At 42.1% G+C, this 15086-nt stretch overlaps 1 protein-coding gene and 1 non-coding gene across 2 annotated transcripts in view; one reads left to right on the top strand and one right to left on the bottom strand.

The window, feature by feature from the left end:
• Window positions 1-12487, bottom strand: part of SACM1L (SAC1 like phosphatidylinositide phosphatase) — a 54859-nt gene extending 42372 nt beyond the window's left edge. The window contains exon 1 of the mRNA XM_054019632.1: window positions 12304-12487. Coding sequence (XP_053875607.1) covers window positions 12304-12341 — 38 coding nt within the window. The 5' untranslated portion in view covers window positions 12342-12487. The remainder of the gene's footprint in view (window positions 1-12303) is intronic.
• A 374-nt stretch (window positions 12488-12861) lies between these two features.
• Window positions 12862-12934, top strand: TRNAR-ACG (transfer RNA arginine (anticodon ACG)). The gene has a single exon. It is a non-coding gene; the product is annotated as a tRNA-Arg (tRNA).
• Window positions 12935-15086: the final 2152 nt, after the last annotated feature.

Genomic DNA, 15086 nt, shown 5'->3' with positions numbered 1-15086 from the left:
GGGAACCACCATCAAAATCGAGTCCTTTGGTTTGTTTCTTCAGTTCAAACACTATCATGGCTATGAAACAGTTGAGAGCTGGAACTTCATTGTGGATAGGTACATGTAAATGAATACAGTATTAAGATAGGAAAAAATTAAAAATTACTCAGCTCACATTAAAATCCTCCTCACTCCCAAACAGAAGTTAAGACCTCACTCTCACACACAAAATATACTTACTCAAAGTCTTCATTAAATAGTTGAGAGACTGCTCCATTTGAGACTAAAAGTCTATTATACTTTTATAGTATAACTTGTAAGATCCATATTTTTCAGGTATTTAATATGTACTAGGAGGCTATAAATCATATTTTAAATTCAAACTGTTTTTGCATGTGTGTACTGTGAAGAAAGTAGTATGTCTGTGCAAGTGGCAGTTAAAAATGGGACAAATTCTGCTCGACAGCTTTCCAAAGCATCTTTAGAGAATGTATACATATTTTGGAACTATATTATATATATATATATAAATATAAAAAAAGTCACATATGTCATAAGGATTCCTCCTCTTCCTGAGTGCAACTCAGCTTTACCACAGTTTTCTATATTTTAAGAATCTCAGTTGATGATAAAGGAGTTTCTTCAGAAATATTCATTAAAGTAGTACATTTTGGTTATCAAACAGCCATTTGTGTTTTCTATTCATGGAATAAGTTGCTCAGAGCATCATTTTTCTGTTTTTAGAAGTTTTGGCAGCTTTTGCTGCTTCTATTAATAGCTTAAAAAGGAAACAGCAGTGAACTTAAATTTAAGAACTGAAAATGTTAGAATTCTCTGCTTACACAACTAAGCATCCAGATCAAGCTCTAATATAATAAAACCCAAGAAAGGCGAAATGTGATTCAAGTATTGCAGCTTATGTATGTATTAGCTTGATTAAAATTTAGAAATTAAGTGCAATATTTTCTCATTTGTAGTTTGAATATTTGCTTTGTACAAAGCTAATAAGTGCAGAGGAGCCCACAAGTGAGACAATGATATCCCTTAGGGATGAATTTATGTATATCCTAGTATAGAGGATAGGAAAGAAGTTGGTAAAGTACAGGTAGAAGCTAGTAAGGAATAGCCAGTCAAACAAAATAGAGTCCCATTTAAAACATAATAATGAAGGCAAGAAACTGAATATTGACAAAATGTATAAGTGCTTATATACAAATTATAGAAGTCTAAAAATGCTAAGATGGGTGAACTAAAGTGCCTGGAATTACATGAGTGTATTGATATAAGAGGCATCAGAGAAACATGGTGGAATGAGGATAATCAATGGGACATGATAATACCAGGGCATAAATATATAGAAATGATAGAGTAGGTAACACTGGTAGCAGGTGACCTTAAATGTTAAAGAAAGCACAGAGTCAAATAAGGTAAAAAAAAATCTTACATGAAATGAACTATACCATAGGATCTCTATGGATAGAAATTCTATGCCTAAATAAAAAGGAATATAGCAATAGGAATATACTACCACCGACCACCTGAACAGGATGGTGACAGTGACTGTGAAACACTAAGAGAGGTTAGACAGGCGACTAAAGCAGAAAGTGCAATAGTGGATTATTTCAGCTATCCTCATATTGACAGGTGTGATGCAGATATAAAGTTACTAGCCACCATAAATGACTGCTTCTTGGAGCAGCTAGTCCTGGAACCCCCAAGGGGACAGGTAATTCTTGACTTAGTCCTAAATGGAGCACAGGATCTGGTCCAAGAGGTAACTATAGCTGAAAAACTCAGTAATAGTGACTATAATATAATTAAGTTTAACATCCTTATAGGGAGAAATACAAACCACACACACACGGAACATTTCATTTTAAAAAGGGGAAACTTCAAAAAACAAATAATGACTCTCATTGAATGGAAATTGAAAGGAACTGTCACAAAGGTAAATGCCTGAAGCTGCAAGGGGCTATTTAAAAACACCATAATAGAGGTTCACACTAAATGTATACCCCAAATCATAAAAGACAATAAGAGGACCAAAAGAATGCCACCATGGCTAAACAGCAGAGTAATCTAGGTCATTAGAGGCAAGAAGGCATCCTTTAAGATTTGGAAGTCAAATCCTAGCAAGGATTAATAGGAAAGTGCACAAACTCTGGCAGGTTAAGTGTAGAAGTATAATAAGGCAGGTCAAGAAAAAATTTGAGAAGCAACTTACTAAGGATGAAAAAACTAATGGTAAGAATCTTTTTAAGTACATCAGAAGCAAGAAGTCTGCCAAACAGGCAATGGGGCCACTAAAAGACCAAGGTGCTAAAGGAGCACACAAGGCCATTGCAGAAAAGCTAAATGAATTCACTGCAATGGTCTTCACTGCAGAGGCTGTGGGGAAGATACCCAAATAGGATAGCTCTGATGTGGGTAACTAATCTGAAGTACTGTCCCACATTGATGCATAAATAGAAAAGGTTTTGAACAAATTATTAAATTAAATAGAAGTAAGTCAACAGGACCAGATGGTATTCACTTAAATTCTGTAGGAATTCATATATGATATTGTAGAACTACTAACGGTAGCATATAACCTACCACTGAAACAAGCCTCTGTATCAGGTGACTGGAAGGTGGCTAATGTAACACCATTTATAAAAAGGGACTCGAGAGGAGATCCTGGCAATTACAGATCTGAAAGTCTAACTTTAATACTGGGAAAATTGGTAGAAACTATAGTCAAGAACAGAATTATCAGACACATAAACATGATTTGCTGAAGAAGAGTTAACATGGCTTTTGTGAAGGCAAGTCATGCTTCACCAATCTACCAGAAGTATTTGGGGGTGTCAATATGCATGCGGGTTACCCAGTTGATCCAGTTAAAATACTGTACTTGGATTTTCAGATAGCCACTGACGAGGTCTCTCAACAAATGCTCTTAAACAAAGTAAAGAGTCATGAGATAAAAAGGGAAGTCCTCTCATGAATCAGTAACAGATTAAAAGACAGGAAACAAAGGGTAGGAATAAAATGGTCAGCTCTCATAATGCTCTCTCCATTGTAAATAGCAAGATCCCCCAAGGATCTGTACTGGAACCTGTGCTGTTCAACATATTCATTAATGATCTCAAAAAGGAGTGAAGTGGGGTAGTCTGCAGATGTCATCTTGAATAATTTTGTAAGTCCAAAGATAACTGCAAAGAGTTACAGAGGGATCTTACAAAACCGTGTGACTGTGCAACAAAATGACAGATGAAATTCAACATTGATAAGTAATGCATATTGGAAAAAATAATCCCAACTACACATATATAATGATGAATGCTAACAGCTAATTTAGAACCCAAGAAAGATCGTGGAGTCACTGTGCATAGTTCTCTAAAAACTTCTCTAAAGATCAATGTGCAACGGCAGTCAAAAAGGCTAACAGAATGATAGAAAAGATCATAATGTCACCATGTAAATCCAGTGTGTGCTCACACCATGAATACTGTGTCCAGTTCTGGTGGCCTCAGAGGCTTGCTATCTGAAAGGGGTCACCAGTACAAAAGTTTGAGAACCATGGATATAGAGGAACTGGAAAGGCAACAAAGATAATCATGAGTATGGTATGTCTTCAATATAAAGAAAGACTAAAAAGATTAGGCGTGTTCATTTTAGAAAAAAAAAGATGATTAAGGGGGGAAATATGATAGAGGTCTATAAAATCATGAATGGTGTGGAAAGAGTAAATAAAGAAGTGTTATGTATTTACCCTTTCACAATACAAAAACCAAGGATCACTCAATAAAATTAACAGACAGCAGGTTTAACACAAAAAAGAGGAAGTACTTTTTCCACACAGACCACAATTAACCTGTGGGATGTTGTGATGGCCAAAAGTATAGTTAGGTTTAAAACAAACAAAAAAAAACAACACACACACACTAGATAAGAGGATAGCTCCATTAATGGCTATTAGCCAAGATTGTCAGGGATGCAACCCCATGCTCGAATGACCCTAAACCTCTGACTACCAGAAGCCGGGAAGAGAATACAGGGGTGGATCATTCCAACAGCACTGTTCTGTACACTCCCACAAAGCTCGGGTACAGGCCACTGTTGGAGACAGGATACAGGGCCAGATGGACCATTGGTCTGACCCAGTATGGCAGTTCTTACATTCTTTGTAATTTCACATGCTGAGTTTGAGGGTGGTAATGTGCATTGTGAAGGGGGGAAAAACGAAACACTAAAAACCAGTTACACGCAGAGTTTTAATTATGTTGATTTTACTGAAAAGAGTATTGGTGTTTTCTGATAAAAACAGAGGCATGATGAGTTTTGCTCTTTGATGCTATGACAACAAAGAACGAAAGCTCTGTGTTCAATATCACTTAAGAATCCTTTTACCCTTCACTTCAGTAATTGATTTATATCATAATGCTTAACATTACTCTAATGCAGGACACTCTTCAATGCCATCATCTAAATATTGCAATAAAAATAAAATAAGAAAAGTACATCCTGTTCTATGCAGTAATGTATACATTATACTCAAAGTACCATTAAGATGGACTCTGAGAATGGGGACAAATAGAGGTGTTAGTGTTTACACAGCACTTTGAAGATGTACAATTTTAAGTATAAGGAAATATAAGCATGTTATTTTGACACGGCATAGTTCCCAGATATTCCAAGTTAACAGGTGTTCTACTTAAACATTAGAAACACTTGTTTATCTACAGGCTCTCTCACTATTTGGGTATTCCATTGAATAAGAATGTAGTAACCTACTGTAGTTTCCGGGGACAGCGGGGGAGGAGGCAAAAAACAAAAGTAGTAAAGTAGACAGTCCCAAAAAGCCTCTAGTATCAAGCTAATGGAACTAAGTGTAAAGAAAAGCCAGCCACACAAGTGCTACTTATAAATTTTAATTTAAAATATGTATTTAGTCCAATAAAAGTCACATTTAACATTCAAGTATTTCTTGCTCAAGTTGTAGCTTCCTCAGCTCTGGGTCCCAGTAGAACTACAATTACCACTTATCTTTAGCCAGAAAGAGATGCAGGCAGCTTCCCTCCATTTATACCAATGTCACCCTGCAGGCAGGCTATAATAATCTGACGTGACGTGTATTTCCAATAAACTAACTGCCATGCTATAAAGACTTCTAGTTGTTACTAGATGCTGGTTCACTAAGTACTTTCAAAAATATGGAAGTCTAGTGTGTGTAGAAAAGGGAACGATGAGATTAGGGCCAAAGCCTGAAAAATCCACTTATCACTGGCAAGTGACCCGTTTTCCCTGGCAAACGCAGGGACTTAAGTCAACTTCTGCAGAAATTGCAAATCAAGTTTCTTGCACTTGAGACTGAAGAAAAACTTCCAAATGTGAACCAAAATAAAAGGATAAATATTATGAGAGTCTGCAGACTTTGGAAGGAGAGACAGATACTAACCAAGCTGATCAGTTTCACTGCTACTAACCCCAAGGTTCTGAATCACTGACAAGAATCATGTTGATTTCATGCTGCCCCTGTTTGGGAAAGCTCAGCTGAGGCAGGTACTGGAGTTACTTAGGATAAACAGACCTTAAAAAGTGACTACAGGAGGGTAGTGTAATAGGTACCACTTCTCCCCAGTTCACCTCTGAAGATGGAGAAAGATAGTGAAACTGAAATACAGACAACTTGTTGCCCGCAGACAGTCTCCCACCTTTTCAGTAACCACTGGTGCAGCTCCACCAGTGGTAATACTAGCATAGATATGGTTCAGACAGACACTAGTGTTTTTACCAATGTCATTTAGACCTGATCTGAGCAGCAGTAAATGACATCATAGTAGAGTACAGTTGTTCCCCATCTACCTTTGTGCTGATATCACTGCTTGCAAAAGTGGAATTTTCCCCAAAGTACTTTTCCTCTTTCAGCAGCTTGGGAGGAGGATGCAGGGGAACCAGTTTCAAACTTAGGGCCAGAACCTGCAATTGCAAAGCACCATAACATTCAATAGGGCTCCACAGAGAATCATGAGTCTACCTATAAAGATTCCAGTTGCAGGATTTGGCCCTTAGATAGCTGCAAGTGAGAGGCCGATACAAAAGCTATAGATCCCACTAGGAATTGACAGGAAATTTAATCTGAGTTTTCACATAGACATTATCCCTAGACGCTGCTAGACTTGTAAACATAACCCATCACACCACAGGTGTCCACCAAGTATTTTAAAACTTGGAATAGGACTCCATTCTGCTGAGGAATTTATCCACAACTTGTTCCAGAGGAAGAACAAATCTGTCTTCCATTCACTGGGGAGCTATTTCAACTCCAAAATTAACTCTAGGTGTTGCTCAGCTATCACTTAGAAAAGTGCATTTCCCTATAGTCAACGGGGGGGGGGGGGGGGGGGGGGGGGGGGAGGGAGGATTGGGCTCCCAGATCTATATAATTACTATTATGCTTTTATCATGTCATGTCAAATTGGTTCCAGCATGCTAACATCCTTATACCCACATGGCTAGAAAATGAATAAATGTTAATACAGCCAATACATCCCCCTGCAGGTGTGCTTGGTTCCTCTTTTTGTCCCGTAGAGAAAAATAAGGGACCTACAAGAATGGTGGTTGCCCAAAGGGTTGGAGTTATCCTAGCCAAAAAGTATCCATTTCATCCTTGCTGTCATGCAAAAGCATCTATGTGTGGTAACCCAGACTTGCAAATTGGGAAAGAAACCTATTTGGAGGAACTGGCTGAGCAAGGGCATCATATGGATTTTCCAATTAGTCAAGGATGAGAACTTTGTATCTTTTCTAACACTGAAGCAATACTATTCATATTAACAACAAGGGGGGAGAAACGGAAACCAAAATAGGGAAAGAACAGATTAAAGAATATTTAGACAAATTGGATGTATTCATATCAGCAGGGCCTGATGAAATTCACCTTAGGGTACTTAAGGAACTTGCTGAAAATCTCAGAACCATTAGCAATTATCTTTGAGAACTCATGGGGGATAGGGGCGGTCCCAGAACACTGGAAATGGGCAAATGTTCCCCTTTCTAATGTCCCTATAGGTACTAAGAGGACCTGTGGAATTATAGACCAGTCAGCTTAATTTTGATACCTAAAAAGATACTGGAACAAGTTATTAAACAATCAGTTTATAAGCACTTGGAGTGCAATAAGGTTATAAGGAATAGCCAGCATAGATTTGTCAAACACAAATCATGCCAAATCAACCTAATTTCCTTCTTTGACAGCATTTCTGGATGGTTGGAAGTAACTGTACGTGATGTATCTTGATTTTAGTAAGGCTTTTCACAAAATCCCACATGACATTCTCATAAGCAAATTAGGGAAATGTGGTCTACATGAAATTACTATAAAGTAGGTGCACAACTGGGTGAAAGACTGTACTCAAAGTTATCAAAGATTTGCTGTCAGACTAGGAGAACATATTTAGTGGGGTCCTGCAGGAGGAATTTCTGGGTCTGGAAAAATCAGTATTTTCCTTAAAGATTGGATAACACAGCGGCAAGTATGCTTATAAAATCTGTAGGTGACACAATGCTGGAAGGGGTTGCAAGCACTTTGAAGTACAGGATTAGGATTCAAAAGGACCTTAAATTGGAGAACTGGTCTGAAATTAACAAGATAAAATTCAATAAAGCCCAGTGCAAAGTACTTCACTTAGGAAGGCAAAAATCAAAGGCACATCTGTAAAATGAGGAATAACTGGCTAGGTGGTAGAACTGCTGAAAAGGATCTGGAGGTTACACTGGATCACAAATTGAATCCGAGTCAACAACGTGATGCAGCTGTGCAAAATGAAAATATTCTGGGGTGTATTAACAGAAAAGTAGTGTGTCAGACACAGGAGGCAATTGTCCTGCTCTACTTGGCACTGGTGAGGCCTCAGCTGGAGTACTGTATCCAATTCAGGGCACCAAAGTTTAGGAAGCATGGGGAAAAATTGGACAGAGTCTAAAGGATAGTAACAAAAATGATAAAAGGTTTAGGAAACCTGCCTCGTGAGGAAAGGTTAAAAAATCTGGACATATTTAGTCTTGAAAAGACTGAGGAGGGACCTGATAATGGTCTTCAAATATATTAAGGGCTGCTATAAAGAGGACTGTGATCAATTGTTCGATACTTCTTGTCCTGCCTTCAGTGGATGTAATGTGCTTAACCTGAAGCAAGGTAATTTTAAATTAGATATTAGGAAAGACTTAACTATAAGGATAGTTAAGCTCTGGAATAGGCTTCCAGGGGACACTGTGGAATCACCATCATTGGAGGTTTTTAAGAGCAGGTTAGACATACACCTGTCAGGGATGGGCTAGGTTTACTTGGTCCTGCCTCAGGGCTGTGGGATGAACTTGACCTCTCAAGGTCCCTTCCAACCCTACATTTCTGATTTGACCTGCCACCCTCAGCAGAATAGCAGTACTTGCAACTAAGACACTTGCTAATAAATCAGTTTGGTCTAGATGCTGTAGGACTGCCAGAGGCCCCAGAGCTACTGGGTACTTTAGAAATGTTTCACAAACTATCCAGGCCTATATGTCCACTATGTCTGCGTTACTACTGAAGAGGAACTCCACTTGTCTGAAGTTCTTTGTGAAAGTATGGGAAGGAGAGTTATCAGATTCACAGCCCTTAAAAGATCCCGAGTGGCAGGGCATATTACAGAATGTTAAAAATGGTCCTGCGGATCTCAAGCTATGCCTGATATAGCAAAAGATTCTATTCAAAATTTATTGCGTGCCAGAGGTTGTGCAAGATGGGGGCCCTGTCTTCAGATGTTTGTTGGCGCTGTAATAAAGAAAAAGGAGCCCTCATGCATATGTTATGGGTCTGCCCAACAGTCAGACACCATGGAAAGAGGTGGACACAAAAGTAAAAATAGTGCTTGGCTTCGGCAACCAAATCTCAGCTGAAGTTACATCATAGGTTATGTGCATGCTGCAGTGGGTTCAACTTCACCACAAATATTTTGGTTCTTGAGGGCTGTAAATGTTCAAGCACATGATTTTACAAAAAAGGAGTAGACTTATGCCAAGAATAGAGCAGTGGTATTCAGACCTGTATGAGTTAGCAGCCAAAGAAAGAATAGCTTATCAATGTAGAAAACAATTATGAGAATTCAAAGAAATTGGGTCTCTATTTCTTGATACACTTGGATAAAGAATGCTGAGATAGCTCAAATAATGGCATTCCACTTGACATCTCTATTTTTCCTTTCCCTCTTCCCCTGCCCCTCCTCTTTTTTTTTTTTTTTGCCTATTTGAATGTTTTTATTGTTATTATCCCCCCTTAACATGTTTTGTATGATCTTGCAGCTGTGACAAGTGAAAAGTTATACAATTGCATAATTTTATTGGATATCCTGTGATATTGGGTAACATACTAGCTATATGTAGTTGTAATACCATCTGTATTTTTTGTTTATGAAAATTAATAAAAAATTGATCGCATTAGCTCAGCATTCTTTTTAAATAAAGCGACAAATATTGGCCACCGCCTTATGCTAGAAACATCATGTATCCATTCCCCTTAACGTTTAGTCTTGAGTCTAGAGGTGTAATTGTTTGCCCCGCACCTCTAACCAAAGCAGAGTTATGGGAACGTCTAAAAAATTTCTTAATTCAATGGCTTATGCCAGCTGTAAGTCACCAATTTGTCCACCTCTACACAAAAACCACACACCACACACAAGTTCGGCTTTTTTTTTTTTAATACACTCCTTTCTGGTCAGACCAGGCCCTCCCTCCACAGGAATAAAATGACTTTGATCATAAGAAGGTGGTTTTGTTACTGTTTTTCTATGATAATAAAAGCTGATTTACCATTCCAGGCATATCATTCTGTTTATTCACCCTCACAATGAATGTAATAACAATAATGAAAATATAGTGTTTGTCAAATTGAAGTACATTTTTTGATGAGTGAGCAAGCAAGCGAGTAGAATTTTGTGAAACTGGTTTTTGATAACTGGAATCGTAAATTTTATCAATAATGGTCCATCCAATGAAACCCTGCTACAGTGAATATATGCAGACTTTCTTTCTAATAGATTAAAATCCCTGTAGTAGAGAATGAACCCTAAATATTGTTGTTAACTGCAGGTTAACAGTAATTTTCACGGAAATATTTTATCTATTCCAGTTGAAAATGGATAACAACTCAGAATGACATAATACAAAAATGTTTAGTTGTGTGTATGCAATCTTTTGAGAAGTTAAATACAGTATAATTTATGTTGCTCAAGTTTAGGATGAAAACAAATCTTCTTTGAATAGTAAATGATTTTCTCATGACTAACATTCATTTAAAAGCTTTGATGCGGATTTAAGACTAACTACACAACATCAAAAAGAGTTTATTTGAGGCACTCTGCAAACATACCTGCTTCCTAGTGTATTCTGTTCAACAGTCTTTAAGACTCAGTGATCACTATGACATTGATTATGCAAATACTTGTGTTTGATTCACTTTAAATATGCCTGTAGTACCATTGGCTTCACTTTCGTAAGTGTCTGTAGGATCAGGGACTATAATTTTCACAAAATGACACCTCAGGAAAACTCTCTTCTGTTCCTGGCATTGAATTTAATCACAACTCAGACTACAAGTGCCAGAGTCAACAAATCTATAACAGGGATTAAACAAATCCCCCAAGAACAGCTCTCTCGCCAATAAATATACTCATAGCAGAACAAACAGGTCAAATGCTATAATTATATAATTAAGATTATATACAGAATTAAACAGTGGGCTGAAATTCCTTATATTTGTTCTCGATCCAAAAGGAGACAGTGTTTTAGCTTCAGAAATTTTGTTTGACTAATTATTGTCCAAAAGTGAGGCTTAAAATATCATTTGGACGCTGTTTTCACCGTAAGACAACACAAGTGGCTTAATTTTAAGAAGTTCATACCCAGCACAGACTTTTGTTCTCCAAACATGTGAAATACCTCAAATACCTTTATAAGAATACAGAGCTTCCTACCCCTTCCTTCCTCCCCTCTTCCCCAGCCCAACACACACACACACACACACACACACACACTTCACCTTTGGGTTTAGGCCAACCATGAAAAGTTTCAGTATAAAGTATAATTTTTCCAGGAAATTACAAGTGCCAAAAATAAGGTCTTCTAACACATGCCTCCTTAGTCTTACTCAATATTGGGTCTGTAATGTAATTTTATTGGCTGAATGAAACAAGCATTTAAATGTCATCTGGCACCTGAAAGCATAAGAGGGTCTGTTCTCCCCATTATATTACAAAAAAGTAAACAAATCAGAAGGTTAAAAGTTTTAATGGGGAAATCGTGCCTCAAGCTCCTTAAAAACAAAAACAAACAAACAAAAAAAACACATGCATGCTCCAAAACTGAAAGAAAAAGAAACCAGAAATGACTGCTGTTTACTTCATTTGACAAACTGACAACAGAGCGGTGCAACAAAGCAGGTAGCGATGCCTAAGGAACTTACTGTTGGCAAATAATATTGCAACACTAAAGCTATTTCCAAAACTTTAGTGTTCATATATTCACCAGAAGGCTCCTGGGTATCACTACTTGCTTTACTGAGGTAGTTACCCAACAGGCAATCAAGCAGCAGCTCTGGCTTGTTCCCTTGCACCAGGCACTGTTTACAGATCCAAAACTTTCCTGAAAAGTAACAAGGCAGGTAAATCGAAAGTCAACTGTTTAATTAGCCGATCAAAACAGGACACCAAACAGGGACGAGCGTGTCCGCTGAACTCCTTCATTCAGAAAATGCCAGGGATTTAACAAGCCCCTGGTTAAGAGACATAAGGATCCCCCTTAAAACCACAAAAGCCAGTGGTCTCCCTTTCTCCCCGCAGCTCAGCGAGCGGGGCAGCCACGCCTCGGAGACCCGCAATCGCCAGGCCGTGCACCAGTGAACCGGGGAGGAGCGTACACCCACAGCGCGACATCTGGGCTCAGAGCTCCCCAGCGCCCCCGGCCCCTGCCAAGCTGGAAGGCAGCGCAGTGCCCCTGCTCCGGGCAGCTCACAGCCCAGGCGGTCCTGCCAGCCCGGCCGCAGGGTGGGGGCACAGGCTGGGACACGGCCCCTCTCGCGCGGCTCCCGCCGGACCGCACCCGGCCGCCTCTGCGCGTGTCCGGCTCCCTCCGCCCGGCCGGGGGGCGGGTCACCCCACTCCGCGCAGGATGGATGAAGCCGCCGGGGGGAGGGAGGCGGCCAACGGGCGGGGGAGAGGGCGGGGCGGGGAGTCGCTGCCCGGCAGCTCCAGGTAACTGGGAAGATGGGGGGGGCAGGTGACTGCGTGGCTTCCCCGGGTCACTCACAGCTTCAGCTTCTCATAGGCCCCCGCGGTCGCCGCCATCGCCCCCCTCCGGCTGCCCCGCCGCTGCCGGCTCGGCTCCGTTCTGCGTCCTGGACTCTCTCGTCTTTCTGACCCTGACGCGTCTCGGTCTTGAGGACGGGGCCTCGCACAGGACAAACCTAACCAAACACCTTGCGGCGGCCGGGTTCCAGACACGGAAGGGAATGACTGGCGCTGCTGTGATTGGCTGCGTCTCCGGCTCTGACCCCGCCCACTGAACCACCCTAGTGATCAGGAGAGAGCGGAACTGTAAGGCTCTCGCTGGGGTGGGGGAAAGAGGGGCGTGCGACGTTTCGACGAAACGGCCAGGGATTGGCCAAGCGTGGTGTTGTAGCTCCGCCCCCTAGAGAGCTAGTGAGGAGAGGGGCCGGGCGATGGACGGAGACACAGGGGGCCTTTGATTGGCTGCAATTCCCTTCGTAGTCCCACCCCTGGATCCGAACGCCCGCCCGTTAGTGGTTGGGGGGGGGCGGGTCAATGAGTAGTTAGAGAGCGAGCGCGGAATACTTCAGTATGTGCAGGGCCAGTGGCGCAATGGATAACGCGTCTGACTACGGATCAGAAGATTCTAGGTTCGACTCCTGGCTGGCTCGGCTGCACTTTTTTTTCGACTCCTGTCAAGGCACCTTGATTTTACTGTTCCTGCCTTCTGCAGTCACCTACAGCCTAAGCAGTCACCCCATAGAGATATATGGCATACAGCACCCCTTCCTCACTCACCCTGAATCCCTCCCTACACCACTCACCTTCCCTACACCTTCTGTACCTTCTTTCCACTCACCCTGCTATACACCTCTATACCCCCATACCGCTCACCTTCCATACACTCCCACACCCCCTCCCGTTTGGTAACTCCCGCTCCCCGTTCGTCCTACCGTACACCTCCATACCCCTCACCTGCTGTACCTGCGCCCTCTCACCCTGGTGTACCCCCCCCGTACTCCCACACCACGCACCTTCCATACACGCACCCTGATACCCTCGCCCCTTCTGTACCCCCCGCACCGCCTCACCCCGCCTACACCTCCATCCTCACCGTCTGTACCCCCTACTCCCTCTTTATTCACCCTGCTGTACAACCTCTGCACCCCCACGCCACTCTGCTTCCATACATCCCCACACCCTCGGGTGACCCCGTGTACCCTCTCCCAACTCACTCTGCCATAGCCCTCGTACTCCCACTTACCCTGCCATAGCCCCCTGTACACCCAGACCACTCACCTTCCATACATCCTGTACCCCTTCCCCACTCCCCCTGCCATATACCCCCATAGACCCACTTCCCCTGCCGACTGTACACCCCAACGCCGCTCACCTTCTGTACATCCCTTACCGCCCTCCCCTTTTCACCCTGCCATACGCCCCTCCCTACACCATACACCCCTCCATAGACCCCCCTCCCCACTCACCCTGCCACACACCCCCAACTACTCCATCCTACCCAGTCATGCTGTTGTGTTATTCCATCACCCACCTGCACCATTATAACTCTATCCTTCAGACAGCCTCCTTGTGCCTGTTCTCTATATGCCAACATACAACCTCACTTGTTTGTTGTGTGTCACACCTTCCCTATGTCAGTATAACCCCACTATTGCTTATATTCCTTATGTGACATTATGTTATTCCTGTGCCATTATCTGCCTCCATATGTTGTTATACCTCCCCATTCTCCACCCCCACCCCCAATCACCATCCTGAGCCTGCGACATTGTATCTCTACATGATGATGCCACCTTTGTGTAGCTATGAGCCCACGTGATTTTAAATCTACTGTCATTCCCCTCTCATGTGATATTTACACCTCACTCTTGTGTGTGTAACTTGCCACACCCCTGACATTACTGCTCAAGAGCAGGTGAGGTAAGTCTTACCTCACCCACTCTGTCTGTCTCTCTAATATCTCCAACCAACATAACAACACTGCATATTACTGCTCAAGGGTATTCCACAGTGTGGAGGGGGAAGAAGTGCAAATTACACAGACACTGGCGCCGTAGCTTGCTCCTGTTTGCTTCGCAGATTTGGAAAGGGGGCAGAGAATCTGATAGATCCCGACCCCACCGCCCCGCCCCCCCCCCCCACTCTTGATTTTGGAAGGGTTCCAGCTATCAAGTAGAATGGGGAAACAAACCCCAAAGCTGGCTGTCCCAGTGACAGATCTCTCTTGTTGGCATTTCTTCGCTCATCAGAGTGGAAAGGAATATAGGGCTCTTAGTAGGGAGTATCACAGGTAACTCCCATTTGATAACATTTGCAAGTGTGAGAGCCAAGCTGGAGACTTCAAGAGCATCCAGGCCACATGATCCGGGGTGGTGGTTGATCACAGGAAGGGGCTGGAAAGGAATCTCCTCCTGCCACTACCAAGAAAGCCTTTGCACAAACACCTACCGGTAGGTGCGGAAGCCTCAGGCACTGGCCATCTCGGCAGGCAGGATTCCAGACTAGCTGAACCTGTTGTCTGATCTGGGACTGCAACTGCCATGTTCCCAGCTAGCTTTTGTAGTTAAAAGGGCTTTACAAATTAATTGGCTGGGGAAAGGGAGTCTGGAAACTGAATGAAAGATCCTACTAACATTCAGAGCTATTGTCCTTTGCTTTGAGAGCCATTTCCCCGCTGCACACATCTGTGTGGAACCAGTTCGTCAAAGAATAAAGAATTAAGCATCACAATGATCTTTTGAGGTAGAGAAATACTGTCCTCATTTTGCAGATGGGGAAACTAGGAAATAGACAGGTCAATGG

This window comes from Malaclemys terrapin, chromosome 2 (assembly GCF_027887155.1).
Source record: "Malaclemys terrapin pileata isolate rMalTer1 chromosome 2, rMalTer1.hap1, whole genome shotgun sequence".
Classification (NCBI taxonomy): Eukaryota; Metazoa; Chordata; order Testudines; family Emydidae; genus Malaclemys; species Malaclemys terrapin.
Note: the sequence above shows the minus strand (reverse complement) of the source record. Positions and strands in the feature narration are given on the sequence as shown.